This window comes from Neolamprologus multifasciatus, chromosome 15 (genome assembly GCF_963576455.1).
Source record: "Neolamprologus multifasciatus chromosome 15, fNeoMul1.2, whole genome shotgun sequence".
Lineage (NCBI taxonomy): Eukaryota > Metazoa > Chordata > Actinopteri > Cichliformes > Cichlidae > Neolamprologus > Neolamprologus multifasciatus.
Genome location: NC_140453.1, coordinates 31,356,190 through 31,376,758, shown reverse-complemented (window position 1 = coordinate 31,376,758; position 20,569 = coordinate 31,356,190). Strand labels below are relative to the sequence as shown.

The window sequence follows — 20,569 nt, the reverse complement described above, 5'->3', positions numbered from 1 at the left end:
AAAACTGCATTTTTTGTTTTCCAGGTTATCTTTGTCTAATATTAAAACGTGTTTGACGATCTGAAACACGAAAGTCTGACAAATATGCAAAATAAATAATAATAAATAAATAAAATAAATTAACATAAGAAAGTAGAAAGGAGATAAATACTTTTTTCACAGCAGTGAATATTATAGATACTTTGAAGGATGCAGTAATATCCTATATTCTTAGTTATTACTGGATCTATTTATGAATTAGTTCATTCATTTACCGCATATGTAGAAATACCAAGGATTGTTGGGTCAAACCTTATTAAAAAAGTCAGTAATGAACTTTCATGAGTAGTTATTAGTTATTATATAGTTGTCATATTCCTGCCTTGCGCGCTATTTTGTGAATTACATTTCAATACGTCCTCAGCAATGGGGCACATGCGCACTGGCCGGTGGATCCCTCTCTGACCACGACAGACGATCTTCGGAGTTGTGTGTGTAGTGTGTGCAGTGTGTGCGCTCCACTCCCGCTGGCTGCTATGACCTAGCTACCGGACGACACTTTCCGTTTTTCCACGCTGACCCTTCCGCCTCAAACTGCAGTCCCCACACTCAACGTTACGGTCGTTTATGGTCGCATTACCGCCACTTTTTCATCGTAGCTGCTGGCCTCCGGGGCTAGCTGGCTAGCAGAGAGGGGGTGACGGAGTGGAGCCAGCTGGTCGCTGAGAAACGGCGGCGTTAGCAAACAAGCTAATTAGCGAGAAAGACTCAGCCTGGATTATTGCCTTTAATCAAAAGAGAGCACAGGTCTGCGGCTTCACCCACTGCGGCAAAAATGAAGATAACTGTGGATTTCGAGGAGTGTTTGAAGGACTCCCCAAGGTTCAGGTGAGTGATGACAGCCAGGCTTTTTTTTATTGTCCCGTCCGCTGCTTTTTTATTTATTTATTTATCTCAGGGGTAAAAGTATACAGCTAGCCGCCTGCTAAACCCTCACGCCAATCAGCAGTAAGTAGCTAGCTGTTCGTCGCCTGCTACTTTTCTATTTTTGTCCCTAAGAGAGCTGGGGCCAGCCTGGGAGGCTGCTGCTGGGACCAGGAAACCAAACAGAGACTCGCTGAGAGTCGTGGTGCAGTGGAAAGCTGCTCCAGCGCCTGTTTTTTTCCCAATATAAATTATGTAAACATAGTAAAATACATTAAATATGAACGCAGAGATTAGAGTCTGTCCCAGGATCCTTGACCGGCATGACCCTGCGTGATAGTGTATTTTTTCATGACAGGCAGCTTTGTGTTTACTGTGCGCAGCACTGCATCTGTAATTCACTTTTCTGTTTGATCACACTTATTTCTAATTAGACCCAATGTCTATTTTCACTGTCCGCTCATTATCTTGCTTTTAAAGTAACCTGACACATTCATGATCGTTTCCATATAAAGACATATTAGTAGCGTCAGTAAGCTTGTTTCCTCCTTCAATTATGAGCTGATCAGTGAAAAAATAAGACAAATCACTGGTGACTTCACAAATACTGTTACCGTCCATGTGACGTGTTCTCTGTGTGGTCATTTCTGAAATCACCCCGCCCACACACACACACACTTCTTCTGAAATTTGTGTAAAAATGGCTCTCACCTCCCTCCTCTAACAGTGGCCTTGAACTGTCCAGTGTTTTGAGAAAGCATCTTCCCCTCTTCCTCCCTCTTCCTCCCTGCACAGCCACTCACGCTCCCTTGCTGCTGCTGCAACATCCTCTCTCACAAAAACGAGGAACAGATGTTCGAAAGTTGTTGTTGCAGTTGTTGCTTTTCTGAGACTGAGCATTTCCTTTAGGATTGTATTCATAGGGCTGAACAAAGGGGAAAAGTCCCAGTCGGTCGTTGTTGCCTGGTTTAAGGCTGTGTGACTATGATTGCTCCCTTTAACTCACTGTTTTAAATTGGACACTTTATTACTATTAAAGCGCTCTAACTGGTGTGCTGCTTAGTGTGTCAGCTCATTGGCATTTGAGGTGTTCGAGGTGCTGCATGCTGCCACAGGCTTTGAAGCCCTCACCTTTTTGCGTCGTCACACTTACGTTTGCTTTCATTGATTGTGGATAACAGAGCGCTGAGTCACTGCATACAGTTTGAAGTTTTCTATGTCAGCGAGGCAGTTTTTTAAACAAAGAAAGGAAACTGTTCAGTGGGAGTGCAGAGGCTTTGTTTGTGATGTATATCCAGCAGAATCTGAAATACTGCCGTCTTTCCCTACTGAAAGTCACTCATTTGAATACAAGACTTGCCTGACTGTTCTTATTTATGTTAGTAAATAAAAACAGTCATCATCATGCGCCAGGTCCGAGCATCTTTTAAGGTAATTCAGGCTGCAGCAGTATAAAAAGGCTTGGCACTTATTTTTTTTAATTAGAGCTTTTCTTTTCCCAGCACTGAGGCGGTGTGCAGGTGGTGTGTGATTGACCTTTCTCTGACCTGTAACTTTGCTGCGGCACCTGTTACAGCAGCTAATGACACCATTACCTTGTCCTTGCTTTATTCCAAAAACAAATGCACAAAAGATGTGAAAAGTGGTAATCTGTTGATCAGTTAGATGATGTTTGATGAATATATACTCGTTTGGGGTCACCTTGGGCTTTAAAAAGGTGCTCTTTTTCTGACTTCTGTAGACCAAAGAATCTGTTGATTAATCCTGTAAAACATTAACCTAAAGTCAAAATTAATCATTAGACTTTACAGTAGTTCTCGTTCTGTCTGTTTAAATGTGAATAACTCTGCATCTCTGCCTGTCCCTATCAAAAGTATAAAAGTTATCACTTTTATTGAGGGAATTCTTGGAGGGGTTTGGATGCAGCAGGCAAAGTACTAGGCCTAGTTTGTGACAAATAAACAACAAGCAGTGAGTTTCTCCTCCAGGACTTCTGAACTTGCCATCGGTTGCACTGAACTTGCCGGTGCCACTGATGTCGGTGCTATTTGACCAGAGTACATGTAATCTTGCACCACTGAAGGACATCATGGATAGAACCTGTAGGAACGTAACTTAGTGCTTAACTCAATGATTTCACTATAGTACTTTTTCTCGTAGTAGTTTTCTAGCAGGTTTTTTTCTCCAGTTATTTCTATGTTATGCTGCTTGGTGCTTCTACTGTTCTACATTTTGGATGCCAGCTTTATAGTCCACACTAAAACCAAAGCATTGCATTACTATGGATCAAACTATGAAATATAATAAGTCAACAGCTGCAACATTAAAGTCATAATTTGGACAAGTGCCATTCTAAATGGTAAACAGATTTAGTTTGGGTCAACACCTGGATTTTACTTAGCAAAGTGTAAGAGCCTTACATTGGTCTAGGCTACTTTTTAGTTACTTTTGGTCTAGGTGTGGGATCAGCATCATCATGTACCACCTAAAAAATTGAGGTCAGCTGAATATATTGAGTGACCAGGTTTTTTCTTCCCTGTGGAAATGGTACATTGACAAACTCAGGTGTTTGACATTGCATAAGCACACCAAATGCTGAAGGTGATCCAATGAAATATTAGAGATTGTGGGGGGTTGTTTTTGGTCAGGGCAGTGTGTTTTGATATTACAGCCTGTGCACTGTTAAGCTGCTTAAGCAGGATTCTAACTTTTACTTAAGTAAAAAGTCAACATACTTTTTTCCACTTTGCAAAACAAACAAACAATTATCAAATATAAAATGATGTTTAAACTTTCATGCAGCACCACTTTCAGTTGGACAATTTCTATCCCACTTTTTTTACACTGATTGTATTTCTCATCAAATATTCTGATTTCCTTTGGACACCTGTATTTTGTTCTTAGCCCGCTCTGTCCCACCCTGGTTTATAAACTTATGGAAACGCCCATGCATCCAGCTGACAGTGGATCCCCAGAGCTGAGCTGCAGCTCAGAATGGCGGGGCTGGAGGCTGTGGGATGAGAGACTTGCAGTAGAAAAAGCTGAATCATATTGAGGGCCGCCACGGCAACCTGGCCCGTGAGTCAGCTGGTAACATGAGACAGGAATGGTCGGTGTTAGCTGGCTAGCAGCAACTGAACTTTCAGAATGAGAGCAAGAGGATTGTTTTTGAATGTGTCACCAAATGTATATGGGAAACACCACTGTATGGGCAGATGTGATACAACACATAGAACTCGATAAAAGTTGTCGTTACTTTTTGTCAAAAAACTCCAGTTTGTGTTTTATTCTGTTAATCTAATTCACATCCACTTCCCACGATTGTCTGAGCAAGGTAACAATATAGCCCTGTCTCTGTTTGTGCTTTTTTGTGACCTTTGCCCTCCTTTTGGATGAGTCATCAGTTAGCATTTCCTGACTTAAACACTGCTGTAGGTTCATCATTGCTCCATAGTTAGTAGAGATTACTGCACCATAGTTTTCCACTTCGACCACCGCAGCTCTGCTGGGTTTATCCAACCCCCCTCTCGTTGTGTTTGGCCAGGGAAGACGACGACGACGCAGGAGACACAGAGTATGGATAAAAACATGTAATACGCACCAGCGTGAATTAGCTCTCACTTGCTCAACATCTGTTTCCAGTTTGGTGTTTGCTTTCAACTTGGTGCTGGAGAATATGGAGCCCCCAAATGTAGAGAGGGTTGTTTTTAAGTGGTATTTTGGCACACCCCACTTACTTTTTTTGGTTTTTTTTTTCATCCTCATTTTTGTTGGAGAAACTGTCTTTGGTTGTAAACCATGTGTTCGGGCTGCATGAGAGATTCACTAGTGCAAAAAAGTTATGTATTTTTGGCAGTAAACCCTAGTAGCCTAGTTTTCCACTTGAGAATAGATGTTGGACTCGAGAGCTTCCTGGCTCCTCTTCAAGTATGATAGTTAAAAATTCCCTCCAGAGTGCAGCAGCTTTTCTCTCCACGAGTATAGGAACAGATGTTTTACATATTTTATATGCTGTTCCACTCTGCAATGTCCCCAACAAAAGCAATGTGGGGGTAGCTTAAGGACCTCGAAAGTTATGGATACTTTAGGCTCCATTTATTAAACTGATCATAACATCTGTAAAACTGAAATGTTTCCAGTTTTTTTAAATAGGACACACAAGAAATTATCCCATCAAGAAAATTATAGTATGATGGAAAGTGTTGTAGTTGTAGAGGTGAGATAATTTCTGTAAGTGGCAGAAAAGTTCACCTTGTTGTTGCCGTTCCTTTTAATCATTATTACACGAGTACGTGCTCCTGATTGGGTGTGTGACCATGAAGTGCGATACATCCTGATTAGCTTCCCATGGGAGTCCACCTGTGGGCTTGTTATCATGCTGGGCTATTTGCAGTTTGATTTAATTAAGCTCTGGTTCATTTCCTTTTAATGGTTATTAAGCCAATTAAAATGAATGAAATGTAAGGACTGAGGCTGCTCTTTATATCACATAAATACCCGTGTAAATACTTTAACTTTCAAGTATACAATTATTTTATCAGAGAGGATGAAGCAGAGAGAAACTGTTGTTAATTTTTTCTAATTAAGAAAATTAATCTCTCTAAAAACACTTTTTCAAAACCTCAGATTTTGTGTATTTTACACATTGCCTTCGGTATATAATTATTAACTCTGGATTTTTTTATGAGGCAGACTTTTCACTGTCTATAAGTGATTAATCCGTTAAATGAGAGAATATTGTGTAAGTCATTAAGAAAATACTTTTGTTATAATTATTATTTATAGCTCTCCAAATACATAATATTGTTGAGCACTAATTGTTGATGATATCGTTTTTCCCTTGTCTACAGCAAATACAGTTAAGCCTGTAACTTTGTGGACATGGGCACAATTTTTGTAGTGTTGCCATCTTTACATCATTAAAGTAGATTTTAATTCAAACAATCAACATATGATTATGCAAACTAGTCAGTTAATATTAGGGAGTTAGTATTGTAATAATTGTTTAGGGGTTCACAGCTAGTTTTATACACAGTCCCCTATTTTCAGTGGCTCAAAATTGATTGGATAATGAATTCACAGCTCAGTGAGCTGTTAATGCGAGTAAAGGGGATCTTCACAGGAGGCTTTTAGTATTCTTTAGGCTGAAATCCAAACTAAAAATAAAGTAAATAATTAAGGAGTGGCCACATTAACAATCTATTTCATTCTTTAAAAGAAGGAATGCACTGGCCAGCTGTGAGACAACTATTGTGGGTGATCTGTGACTTCCAGAGTTTACATTAAGGTGCAAACCTCTGGGTACACTCGAGATCAACAAGACCAGTTTAGATATTGGCAGAAAACATCTAAAAGAGCCTGAAAAAAATGAAGGTTAACTTGCACCAGAATGATGGAAAGAAAAAAGTATGGTCTGTCAAACATCATGAGAGTAATGCTGTGGCGTGGGCATGTACGGCTGCTAGTGGAACCAGGTCACTAGTGTTTATTGGAGATGTGACTGCTGATAGAATTAGCAGGATTAACTTTGAAGTGTACAGGTTTATACTCTCTACTCAGATTCAGCCAAATGCTGTAAAAGCTGATTGTACATCACTTCAGTCATAGGGATAATGACACAAAGCAGCTGCAAAGGCAACCCAGGGGCTTCTAAAGGAAAATAAAAGAGATATTCTTCAATGGCTAAGTCAGTCGCAACAGAGTACGCTTTTCAGTTACTGAAGACAAAACCGAAGGCAATAGAGAGACCCACAAACAAACAGCAACTGAAGGTGGCTACTGTAAAGGTGATGTCCATGGTTTCTACACCTCCGGCAGCTGCTGACTGCAACGTTTTTTTTTATCTAAGTATTAAAAAATAATCATTAGATCAACAATTATGTTAGTTACTGAAAATGTAAATGGGGATTGACTTTAATTCCTAAACATGTGTCATTATTAGTGGTGCAACGGATCGAAAATCTCACGGCTTGGATCGGATCACGGTTTTAAGTCACGGATCGGATCAAAGACAAAAATTCGACTCGTCTTTTACTTATTTAAGTATTTTTTGCCTATTAAAAAACATTCAACTGAAGACTCATTCCACGCACTTATATGAAAACAAATTAAGGTGCAATATGGACATTATGGACCATGCTGGGCATCCTCTGCATCCTCTGCACACGGCCATAAACAACCAGAGGAGTCTGTTCAGTGACAGGTTGCTTCTCCCAAAGTCAAGGACCAGCAGACTTAAAAAGTCTTTTGTCCCACACGCCATTAATCTGTTTAACTCCTCTCTGGAGGGGAGAGGGAGGGGAAACCGGGACAAAGGACGGGGGAACAAGTAAGCTGTAGTGCCTTTTCACTGTGCAATAGTTTTTGTTAATATCCAACGGTGTAATAGACTCACAATACTTGAAATGTGCCGTTCCCTTCTTATTCCTATTTATTCTATTTATCCCTTTTGTATTCTCTGTATTTATATATGTGTATATTTCTGCTCACATTCTGCAACTTCTGTCAGTGCTGTGCTACTGGAAACTGAATTTCCCAGAGGAACCCACCCGAGGGATAAATAAAGTTTCATCTAATCTAATGTAATCTATAGGGCAGTACAGGACTTTGTATCTACCACTCTGCTGTGATATAACGAGCGGTCGCGGTCACGTGGCTTTCCGTTGCCCTGGAGATCCACCCATTTGTAGTTTGATCAACAGAAGATGGCTGGGACAGTTCAGCCATAGCTTTAAACTTCTCCTGCTCATACATGCTTGGAACGATCTTGTCACACTGAAGTGGACGCGCAACGAGATATCATAGCGTGGCTCAAGCACGTTCATCACAGTTTAAACCCCTTGTTTTGCACAACGGGATACGGCCTCCCGTCTGCAGCTAAACACCCCGATAGCTTTTGTAATAGTGATCGTGATCCGTTGCACCACTAGTCATTATCCAAAAAACCTACTGACCTAACTGTATGTGAGCACATTAATCTGTGGATCACATTAACGCCACCGTCTAGTGGAAATGCTGGAGTTTCCACTCTGCGTTTCCTTCCTGCTACTTCCTTGTGACATAGGAAGACCAAATGTGAAGCTGGCCTTGATGTTTAGTCAATCCTACACCAGAATTTCCAAAAGCTAGTAAGCATTTATCTTTAAATAATGACTTCATCTTGTTGACGATGCCGACATGTGTTTGTGTGTATGTGTCTAATGGTGGGTTTTTACCACTGGAGGACCCCCTTCTGTGACAGCACTGCTCCACTCTCTAACAATTACAGGATCTACGTCACGGGACTGAATCTCACCCCATTCTTCATGTTTCCAACTGTTTGCCTCTACCACCACTGTTATTTCAGTCCAGTGGAATAAACCCCTTTCATGCAAAGTGGTCAGCTTTTCTGGGAGAAGTAATGAAGTTAAAAAAAACAACAAAAAAAGCAAACTGTGTAAAATAATCTTCCTTCTGTATTTTAAGAAGTTCTTGGCAGAAGTAAGACAAGACGAGGGAGGCTGCAGGACAGTACGCAAGATATATTTGGAAGACATCAAAGTAAAGATGTAATGCCGGGCTGACACATCTAAATTGGATTAGTAATAGTAATTTAGAAGTAAGCCTGCTTGGGGCAAACTATGAAGTTTGAGCTATTTTATTTGGAAAATAATATTGTTATCAACTAGGGAAACTTCCCTGTATTCTCTTGAATATGGCTTTAAACGGCTTATTGTCACTGGAGGTAGAGAAGCTCGGTATTTCTGTGTCAACAGTGCATATTAATCCTGAAATCAGATAATTGGTGAACCGAGAAGTCATTTCATGACCATTACATGATAAATAGTTTTTCCAATATTGTGCAACGGGGGAACAGATTTTCAACCGAACCGGTGCTTCTGCATTACACAATATTCTCCAGTGAGACAGAAATACGTGTAAAGTATATTCTTTGATGTCTCCTTTTGTCTTTGAAGTGTTGAGCTCCGTACCGCAGGCCTGAAGAAGACTCGGTAGCAACATGAATGACAAACCTGTTCGGCCGCCTGACTTCTTTATGTAGAGTAGACACAAGCAGCTGGGCAGATGCCAGCCGCCTCACAGAGCTCCAGGGGTGGAATTATTTGCCTTTTGGAGTGTGGTCACTGAATCACTGCTAAAGAATTAGGTGTCTCCTGTTCTTTTTATACAGTATTTTACTATCCAGACAAATCATTGACTCTAGTGCTTGTAGACTAGCACAGTAAAAGTCCGGAGCTGTTGTTAGTGTTGTTGGCAGTGTTAGGATCTTAGTCACCCCCTGCTAAAATAACCTTTTTATGTGGATGTTTACTCAAAAGCTTTAAGAGGCAGAATGTCAGGCGACTAACTAGAACTGATTCAAATGACTTGAATTAATTTCCTAAAGTATGGAAGCAAGCTATTGTTTACTGTCTACTGTTGTTAGATTGCTCGCTTACGAAATGGAAGATGGGTCATGTTTTAAGATATGTAGAGTAATATAAGAATATTGTAATATTGGCATTTATATTCCTAGCAGGAGGCTTCTGTTTTGATGTACAGTGGTGTGGAGTCCTATCTGACATAAGCTTTTGGATCAGTGCCTTTTTGGGTCAACATAAAGGGAAGCAGGACATAAACATGGCCTCGCTGAAGCTGAAATTGCCTCTGATGTGGTTAAAAAGCAGACTTTTTTTTTCTCCGTTTTACTTCTTCATGGCCTGTAGTCTGTCTTATACCACACGTCTCTCCCTATTTAGCTCTGGCTTGATCCTCACACCCACTCTGCACTTAAACCAGGCTTAGTTCCCTAATTTTTATTGTTTCATGTAATAAAAAAGCTAGTAGTCATATGGATATTTCCTGGAATTTATTCTTGGATGCCTTGTCACAGAGGGAGGAAGAGAGTGCTTTTTTTTAAGCTTTAATGGTTTGGAATATGGATATGTTTTCTTTAGATCTTGAATGAGCAGCACCAGCTATGGACCAGCAGGGATCTGGTATCTCTACGCACCGTAACCCTTCCAAATAGTTTGCAGTTTTCTGTTGTTGAATGATACCATAGTTCAGAGAGTTTGCATTTTGTTTTATTTACTGGTTACACTCTTTGAATGCTGTTTTTGCACAAACTACCTCTCTTGTTCTGTTTTTGGAGACCAGAATCCTTTTGGACTAAGAATGTAGATTCTTAGTGATCCAAATTGGTGGGCAAGAACATTTTATATCTCTTTACTGATGATATTCTCCTCTTTGTGTCAAATTTGGCAGGTAGTATTTTAAATCTCATTAAACAAATTGATAAATTTAGACAGTTTTCAGGTTATTAAATAAGTTATACGATACCATCAGTGCTTTATTTAAATCAAGAGAATCTCCAATAATCAAATCACTGTTTATAAATGCAAAAGAAGGATTCATGTATTTAGGAGTCAAAATTACTACAGATATAAAAGCAATTGTAAATGTTAACTTGTATATAAGAAGAACTTTGGATAGGGGGATGACGATGCCCATCTCTTTAATGGATGTGTCAATATGATAAAAATTACTATTTAATTCTATTGGCAAAACTTGGCCGTTATTGAAATCATTTTTTTTTAACATGATTCATTCAGTATTTGGAACAATACAAAGCCCAGAAAAAGACTCAGATAGGTATATCTACCCTATGACAGAGGAGGGCTGCAGTTCCCAAATTTGAAATTGTACTATTGGTCTGCCCAATTACAATCTGTACATTTTACTTTTCAGCAGGTGTTCCAACTTCCTGAGTAGATATGGAAAAAACATCAGCAAAGAGTTGGTATAAAGCTCATAAACACCAACCCCCCTTCTTTTCTCACCAGTCCATAGTAATGCATCCTAAATGGGACAAATTGTTCAAATATCATCCCTATGACATTTAAGGAACTGTGTCTAAAATGTGATATCGCTAAGCAGCAATGCAGTTGAGACACTTTAATCAAACACATTGATCCTTTGCATATGAACTGCAACTCGCACACCTTGAAGACCTATTGGTGAAGAAATGTCTGTTCTTTATAATGCGTTTTGACAAAGAGTCTAATAGTAACGGACTAGAGGCATGGAAAACTGATATACAAGGAGACGTACAACAGGATGAGTGGGAATGGCATGCTCAAAAGCTCAGAAACAAAAGATTAACACCAGACTGAGACTAATAGAATAGAAGTGGTTAATGAGAACTTGCATTAGACCTTGAAAAATAAACTGAATCAGTGGTTCTCTGACATTCAAGATGTGTGTTTTAATTGTCTGTTTCATCTTAATGTGTTTGCTCACTCAGGGTGCGTGGTTAAAATGTTGGAAACGTCAATAAAATCATTTAAATAAGAATGTAGTATCTACAGTACATCTGTGGCGTTTACATTCAAAACTGCACACATAAACCAGGCTAGTGGACGTGATTTGTGTTTCCAGCTTTGCCCTGTGCACACGTGTCATGGCTGTTGGCCTGTTTAATATGTGTACATGTTTTGAGATTAATTAAAAGCCATATGTATTATCTCAGTCATTTCATGGTCACAAAGTCTGTGTGATGCACCAAGTGTTGCTGTAATACTAACAGCAACCGCATTAAAAATGAGTGCTGTGAATAAACACGAGATATGTTATTATCATTATTATGTAATTATCCTTGTAGTTGTTTGATGTACGATGATTTAAATCTCTTTCTCGGATAGTCTTTTACACCCAAAAGTCAGCTGCTTAAAACCCAGGTCGTCATATTTGTGCAGTAACTTCTGTATCAGAATACCAGGAAAAATAAATGCAAACATGTAAACAACTTGTATATACTTCTTACTTGCCATGTTTTCATACTTGTGAAAGACAGCGTGAGATTTTTGTTTTCTTTTTGCTTTTGTTTTTTTGTATTTTCTCATCATATCAAGTGCTGAAGAAGAATGTCAGTGTGTCACCTGGATGCTAATTTAACAGTTTTAAGTCAACAATCAGGATAAAACGTAAAATGCATGAAACCAGACTGCGCAGACATGGTCTCAAGCAACAAAGCATTTTACCAAAATACTTAAGAGAGAAACAAGTCAATATAGAAAGAGCTATAATAAACAGGATTTAAGTAAATGGTAAATGGACTGGTTCTTATATAGCGCTTTTCTACTCATCTGAGCACTCAAAGCGCTTTACACAACTTGTGCATTCACCCATTCAGACCCATTCGCACAAGCACATCTTTCTAAGTGCTTTATAGCTAACAGTCACATGATGGATGCATCGGAGAGCAATTTGGGGTTAGTATCTTGCCCAAGGATATTTGGCATGCAGACTAGGGGAAGCCAGGAATCGAACCACCAACCTTCCGATCAGTAGATGACCTGCTCTACCACCTGAGCTACAGCCACCCCTACAGAAGAATGACAGATAAAAGTAAGCCATATAGATATCTTAACTTTGTCTGATCAAATGGATCAGAATAATAAATCCAGTGTAGTTAACTTTGTGCATATGTGGAATTTCTCATGACTGTCATATCTACTTGCTCTTTGTACACTTAATCCAGAGTGAAGGCCGTACACTGCCACCTTTAGTTTATCAGGTTCCAGGTGATTGATATGACAGCATATACCATGTATATATATGTATATAAATGTATATTGTTTTTAAGAAAAAGAAGAAAATAACTATATACAAAGCACATTTCACATGGATTTCTTTCTCCTGTAAATGTATTCAGACTCCCCTGCAACAAGTATACTTTCAGTCTCATTTGCTAGAACCAGCTGTTCAGCTTGGCTCACTCCAGGAGTGGAAAGAGAGTTGTCAGCAGTCAGTATATCCAAACCAGCTGAAAATGCTGCCTTTCATGTTACTGCTTTTCAACTTCTGCTGTTTCAGTTCATTAGTGTTGCCCTTTTCAAGTCATGCCCCAATAGGGCTGTGCGATATGACCAAAATCTCATATCCGATATAAGAATTCTATCGTCCGATAACGATATAAATCACAAAAATGTAACATTTTCTGTAAATTCTGTGAATCTCAGGCAGCTCGACTTGCGGGAAGTGTTTTCAGCTGCGCGTCATGTAGCTGGAGTCGAGTGTTTTAACCGATGCATGAAACGATACATTTTTAGACATAAGTTGTAACGGCTGCCGTTTTCTTTGTGAGTATTTACACGGCGTGCTGCGGGGAAAAGCCTGTTCTAACGTTTGAGTCTAAGGTTTATTTTTTTAGCAGCTGGCGGCTCTTTTTTGCTTCTCATCCGTAAATAATCTGCTCTTTCACGTGATTCGGTTTATTTTGAAAAGTCTCAACAGGATCTTGAGCTTTATTGTGAAAGGTTTATGTGGAACATAAACAAGCGGACACGCGATGCTGTTACCATCGTTGTTGCTAACCACAACGCATAAAAGCCAGCGCTTGTCTGTCTGTAGTGTGGTTATATTAAATATAAGAGAAAGAGAGAACTTTAAGAAATTAATATAGCCACTACAGTGACCATCAAAACCATGAAAAAATATTGCCGTAAACAGTTTATTTTGCGACACCACGAAACAAACGATAGCGTAAAATGAAATGATAGACGTTTTTATGTCGTCATCTGATATATATCGTTATATCAAACAGCCCTATGCCCCAATATTTCTTGGTTTAAGGGCTGGTTCTGAATTTTACTTGATTTTTCAATATTTCTGTTGTTGATTTGTTTGATAAGCACATAATCTTATGGAGTCATCTAACCTCTCTTCAGCTTCGGGCCATGAACTTCTGTTCTGACGTTCACCTATAAACATTGTTTTTGATACACTTTAAAACCAGTTGGTTCTCTGAGTGATTTCAAAGTAGCCCCATGGTGATGATCCCACCACTGTGCTTCATAATTAGGATGATGTTTTGTTTTTGTTGTTGGCCTTTTTTCCCCAGATGACCTTTTTTGACATTTTCTTTCCTGTTTCCTGCTGATTTATGAAGTAAAGCAGTGTGAAATGTGACTGTCATACCACTCAAACTAACCTGGTGACAACTCTATTGAAAGGAGTCTTATGAGGCTGTGATAAAACCGTGGTTCACACTGTCCTGACTTTGTACAGAAAAGAGGGCTTTGTCACTTAGTGGATTTTGTATCGCTTTGTTTATGTAGAGCAGCACTTGTACAACCCACACTTGGAGTTTGCTCATTAATTTAAATACCTGCATTCATGTATCCTTTAGAGAGAGTTTTCTTTGTCTATTTTGGTAACTTTAGTCTAGTAGGGACCACATTTTATGACTCTTCAGTGTAGATCTTTGTGTTTCCAAAGCTTTGTGCCTCTTCTTTCCTCTGCTTTCTCCTCTTTTGCTCATTATCCAGTTTCAGCCTGGATATGCTCCAAGTTCAGAGCTATGAGGCAATAGCCCAAATGTTCATTTTGCCACAGCCCCTCCTTTTCTTATCCTGTCAGCACTTTTGCAAGTTTAGCTTGCAGGCTCAGCTTTTCAGATTAGAAGGAAATGGTCTTCTTCTTGCGGTTACTTGGAAAGCAGGACAGTGACTGACTGACTGACAATTAAAACAATTGTTTCTAGGTCTGTTCCTGAGAATGTATCCGAGTTTTCCAGTCTTCTCTCATTTCAGTGACGTTTATTATAATTCATACTTGTGACCTGGATACTAAATGTTGTTGTTTGCCCCTGGGCAGAGAGATCAAGTGACTTTTATCAAGCAAGAACCGGCCTGACAAGATGTTATATAACACATAATCAGATAGTAATTTGAGTGACTGACAAACACAGTCTGTTATTGTGTAATTTTATTGTAATAATTCAATTCACTTTTTTGTAAAGTGTCCAACTAAAGCTTTCCTTAAACATGTTTTAACTAACCCTTCCTTCCCTCTGTTTTTAGTGTTGGAAAGTGTTTATACTCCTTGTGTTTGTACTAACTACATCACCAAGCAAAAGTCAAATCCTCCTGAAGTCAGACGCTCGACACGGTCGGCAGAGCAGCGGTGATTCTGTGTGAATCACTGGAGAAATGTTCTTTGCCCGTGGCAGCGGAGAAAGACAAACGGGGCTTGTAGCATGTTCTTTTGACCACGGTTCATATCTGTGTGACAGAGGCACAGTCATCTATGGCCTTTGACCCTGTTTCTGCCCTGTTGGACTACTTAAGACCTCAGTTCACAGACTTTACTTGGACTGCTGTTTAAGACTCATAAAAAGAAGACTTTGTTGTCGTCAAGTCAAAAGCCTTCCTCCTATACTTATTATGAAGCACAGAAGATAAAAAAAATCTATTCAGCTAATGTAATTTTATGTTAACATGTATTAATCAAAGTACATGAGATTACTTGTGCAATAATGTACATGTTGCAAAGCAAAGGACTTCTCTGTGTGGCAGGTTCTTCAAGCATTTAGCTGAATAAGGCATATATCAGTTTCTGAAAGCTCAGCAGTTTGGTTTTGGCATTCCCACAGTTGAACTTACTGAGTGATGGATTTGCTGTTCATGCACGATATTCAGATTAGCCTTACCACCAGGTTTATCCTATACTCCTTGTAGCATAGCCAGCAACTCAAGCTAATTCTAGTTTATAGTTTTAACGATTGTGACTGCTGCATCTATGCATCCTGCATTAAAAAACAACAACAAAATCCCTTTCACATACAGAAGAAAGACGAGGACATGTAAATAACAGTAAAAGTCGTACAGGTGCACTGCACAGTATCTGCTGTTCAGTATGTGCATACATCCAAGCCTCTCCTGTTGAGGGATCCCTGGCACTGACCAGATGTCCACGACTTAGTTTGATGCCATATGGGAGAACAAACAGCTACAGGGGGTTTGGAGAAAGCCGTCCGCTGCTACTGCAGGGTGACATTCTTAATCCCTCTGCTTTACACTGACACATGGCACTCATGCACTGCACTGCATGATGTTGGACACATTTTTTCCTTCAGTAGAATAAATTGTATTTGAAATGTAAAACTGTTGTTCTTATCTTCAGTGAGTTTATGCTAAGGGCGATTGGCTGATAGGCCTGAAATCGAGAGAATCGCCGCGATAAGAAACGGATACTGTTTTATTAGTAGATGTAAACAGTTTTAATGCTGCTATTGTCTTAAGAACAAACTTGCCTCAGTGTTGATTACTGCTGCTAAATGGTTATAAATGCGAAGCATGCATTATCTAAAGGCCACATCTGAGCTGCACTGCATAACTAATGATACATGACTTAACAGCAGCGCATTCATTAAGTTTTCATAATGTGCCACCACTAGCATCATCATATCAGAGCTTTTCTCCGGTTTTAAATGTGTTTTTCTAGGATATGTGGGCTAAAAGGGTGTTTTAATGCTAAAGGCGCTGTTGTGTTGCATGTTTTAGCTGCACCTTAGTTAAAGATCTTGTTGCTTTTCTGCAGATACATCTGTGTCTAATAAATCCATATATCATTATCAAGTGTTGGCATTTGCCATATTATTTCTTATTATTTCTTTACTCCAGATTAAGCATAAATAAATGCAGTTATAGAAAAAATACTCAACCACTTTGTCTATCCTGCATTAAAAAAGCCGTAGTAATGCGATAATTAACATCAAGGGGAGATTAATCCACAGATCCTGTGCTGGGATGACGTATTTGATATCCTTCTCCCTCTGTTGTGGTATCCTGAAGCTCGTAGGCTGTCGATCTTGTGGAGAGGCGAGCTGTGTCTCTGTCACATTTTAGAGGGCAGGACGCCAGACTTGATTTCAGGCCCAAAATGGCAGCTCTCAGTTTGTCTGCTTCTAGACGTCTGTCTGTGTGTCTCACGTGCTTGTCAGTGCTCGAACGGGAGGATATTGTCATTTACTGCAGCTGCAGCTTTCAGAAACTATAATTGTGGAATACGGGAATGTTGGGGGAACCGAACGGCTATAATTAAATTAAGTTCTTCTTCTCTGTCTGAAAATGATCAAGATGTTGAAATAAAGGCAAATATTTGACCCAGTTTCAGTAGCATACGTGACAAAGATGAAGCTGTGTGGCTTTAAATTATGTTGCTTATATTGGCATGCAGTATATTGCTTCCTTTTTACTTATGATCAACATAAGTGGCATAATGCGGAACAGAGATTAACCTAACTGCTCTGCAGACACAGGAGGGTTATAAGGAGAACTGTGATAATGGGATGAAGATGAAGGGTATGCATGCTTTCCAGCAGAATGCCTCTGAGTACACCTTCTTTCTCTGTTTCACACTTCATGCATCCAAATGTCAATGAAGTATTGAGTCATGGTTGCGCTTCACTTCAAACCTTTGCATTTTCTGTCCTCACAGAGCCACCATAGAGGAAGTGGAGGGGGATGTGTGCGAGTTGGAATCCAAGCTTGACAAAGTGAGTACCGCCCAAGAAAAACATTGTTTAATTGTTCGTTTTCTCCACCGTGCGAGCCAGCAGCAACATAAGCCATCCTGCAACAGGTCAGGTTTGTCCTCGGACTTGTCCTCGCTGTATTCCTTGGCATTTCGAGCAAACGCACTCGTTACCCTTCCAGCAATGTGATGGTTTACTTGGACCAGATTAAATATCTATCTATATGCCAAGTCTTTTATTGTAACTGTGACATTTTGTTGATCAAAATCATACATTTGTAAAATCACGAAAAGGGATGTGTGTCTATTATTAGTGATTTGAAAAATGGATTTCATGGAGGGGCCAAATGAATTCATGATGAAAGACGAGGTTAATGTTTTAAGTAGAGTTTCCAGTTTTTGTAATAGGTCTGGATGAAGTAATGCAAAGTATTACACAAACAAAATCAGGGTTATCCACACACTCACACTGATGCATGCATCGCTGCAACTCCGTTCAGTATCTTGCCCGAGGATAGCCTGTTGATTGGTAGACGACGCACTCTACCGCCTGGCTCAGCATTTACTCACCATTCAGCACATTTATTCTTTTATCAAAGCTTTTTATTGTTTTGCTTATTTTTAATACGAAATACTCGTAGGATGGTATTTACAGTCGTATTTAGTGGTACAGACTTGGTTTGGACGATTGGACGAATATATCGACTATCAGTGATAGGTAAATGGTCTGTATTTATATAGCGCTTTACTAGTCCCTAAGGACCCCAAAGCGCTTTACATATCCTGTCATCCACCCATTCACACACTGGTGATGGCAGCTACATTGTAGCCACAGCCACCCTGGGGCGCACTGACAGAGGCGAGGCTGACCACCTCTGACCACCACCAGTAGGCAACGGGTGAAGTGTCAAACCCAAGGACGCAACGACCGAGACTGTCCAAGCCGGGGCTCGAACCGGCAACCTTCCGATTACAAGGCGAACTCCCAACTCTTGAGCCACGAGAGGCTGAGCCCATCGGTCATCATTTTTACAAGGGGCAATTTAATTATTTGTCCATGAGTAAGTTTGCTAATAAAGATGGAGCTAATAGAACCAGTCAATAGAAAGAAAAAAGAATTATAGCGCTGTTTTAACAGCACCCTCCTCAGAGAGCGCCCAAATGCTTGTTGCTGGAGCTGCAGAAGCTGGTGATAGCCTAGCATACTCAGCCGGATGGTGGCCACATGCATGCTCATGCAAGTTAGCTGTGTTTGAGTACTTTACTCGCACTATAGGTCTGCACAAGCGGGACACCGCTTGGTTACATCCTTAAATTTACCTCTTTCATTCCAAATTGGCGACTTTATATATATATTTTTGTGCTGTCAGTGTTAACGCGTTAACGTAAAGTTTTTACATGTCGTCCAACCCTAGTACAGACTGTTAAGCACTTGATGAAATCCATATTAAAGCTACAGAATTGTTTCACACTTGATTACTTATTAAAATTAAAAACAAATTGGCTCAATAACTTTCTGTGTGCAGAGATATTTTGGGAGTGTTATTTATACTCCTGAGTCCTGAAGAGTGCCTTTGGTACTTTTCCCAGCTTTCGTGCAGATTTTTCTTTCCCCCCCCCAACAATCAATTTTGGGTTTTTCCTGTGTAACTGACATTAAACCAACCAAACAGAGTCATGTTTATCAACGGTTGTACCGTCTTGATGCCACAGAGCCCCACAGAGTGAGACCGTAAAAGAATCCAGTTCTTTATTCCTCGACTTAGTCTTACAGCGTTACTCTTACACCCTCCTCCTCACTCCACCTCCATGACTCAGCCTCACTTCCCCTCTTGCTGTGGAGAGGAAGGATCTGCCAGAGAGTGGGTGTGTTTGCGTGAGTATGGCTGTGATAGTGTGTGTGTGTGTCTGAGTGTGTATGTGTTGACTTGGGTGGAGTGAAGTTGTCTTCAGATACCAGAGTTCAGCTTTTCCTTCAAGCTTGCTTACCTGTGTGACCATAACGTGCACAGCCATGTTGGATAAGAAGTAAATCGACAGAGACAGTGTCCACATTACATCTGCTCTCATACATCCTGTTTCCAAACAATGGAGTAGAAACCTTTCACATACTGGTGTCTTCTGAATGCTGTGGTTCTGTTTCTGTGAAACTATTGCTTCCCTCATCAGTGTTAAGTCTCTTTTTATGTTCTGGAAATGAACCAAGAGAACAATGAAAAAGCATGTCTGCCTGAAGCATTCTTGAAGTGCTACAAGAAATTATTTACAGAGCAACAACAGAAAGCTAATACATCTCTAGATCTATGGGTGTTTCTTACACGTCTAGTTTGTTTTCTCTAGAACAATCAGTTGGTGACTTTAAAGACTTGGATTATTGGAGAACGTGGAGCATAAAAAAATGCAAACCTTGAACTACTGAACTGCTTCAAAGTTTGTTTTAAACCAGAGTGAGACCACCTCCTCCAAAGGGTCTCAGTGTGCGGCTACCTCGTTTACATCTGCGCAAATGAACATCTGCACAATGGATTTAAACAGACTAAACACCACAAGTGTGAAAACACCCTAACACCATACAGCAGGGCTGAGGCAGCTGTAGTGTAATCATGTTTAAAGATAAGTGTTTTGTTCAAATGCAAAGGAAATGACACGTGTGCATGCTGGGAATGTGTGTAAATGTGTGTGAGAGTAACGTGTTGACCCACTTGTCTTGTGATAGGTGCTTCTAATGTTTCGTAGCACTTTTTTTTTTTCCACTTTGAGCCTGTCTTTTTCTTTTGTATCCTCACTGCTGAGTAGAGGTGGGAATCACCATACATCCCACGATACGATATTATCACAATACTTAACGCACGATACGATATTATTGCAATTTTTTAAAATATTTTGTGATATTCAGATTCTGTACATAAAGGTAAACTTTATCAATATTCATTTTCTCTAATATCAAAGTCTCACACTCAGTCTTTCTCTCATTTCAGTTTTATTGTTGACAAACTGAACGGTTTGTATTACAGTCTAGTCCAACTTAACTGAATCAACCATCTGGTACAATTATAGCTATTCTGAACTATGCAGTTTATGAAAACTATGCAGCCCCTTCAGCAACTGAAGAATTTGAAAGTAAATTAAAACAAAATATAATTTTACATTAAATAAAAAAGTTTTAAACTTAATTAAAATAAAACATGTCTTAAATTAAAATAAGTAAACTGTCATGTTTATTGCTGCCAAAAAAAAGTTAAACACATTTGGACAGTGAAGGAATGTCAGGATTCTTGCTCAGAAAAGGATCAACATGCTCTGAAGTCAGAGCACAAAAACCTTTTTTGTAACAAAATATCGATTTCTGCTGTCCCTGTATCGATAC

At 39.6% G+C, this 20,569-nt stretch overlaps 1 protein-coding gene across 2 annotated transcripts in view; it reads left to right on the top strand.

Annotated features, from left to right (window-relative positions):
- Positions 1 to 424: 424 nt before the first annotated feature.
- The window catches only part of LOC146502443 (arf-GAP with coiled-coil, ANK repeat and PH domain-containing protein 2-like), a 56,382-nt gene continuing 36,237 nt past the window's right edge, over positions 425 to 20,569 (top strand). For both annotated transcript variants that reach the window (XM_085134081.1, XM_085134080.1), the window contains exons 1-2: positions 425 to 867; positions 17,167 to 17,224. In XM_085134081.1, the coding sequence (XP_084990207.1) occupies positions 815 to 867; positions 17,167 to 17,224 (111 nt within the window). In that variant the 5' untranslated portion in view covers positions 425 to 814. The remainder of the gene's footprint in view (positions 868 to 17,166; positions 17,225 to 20,569) is intronic.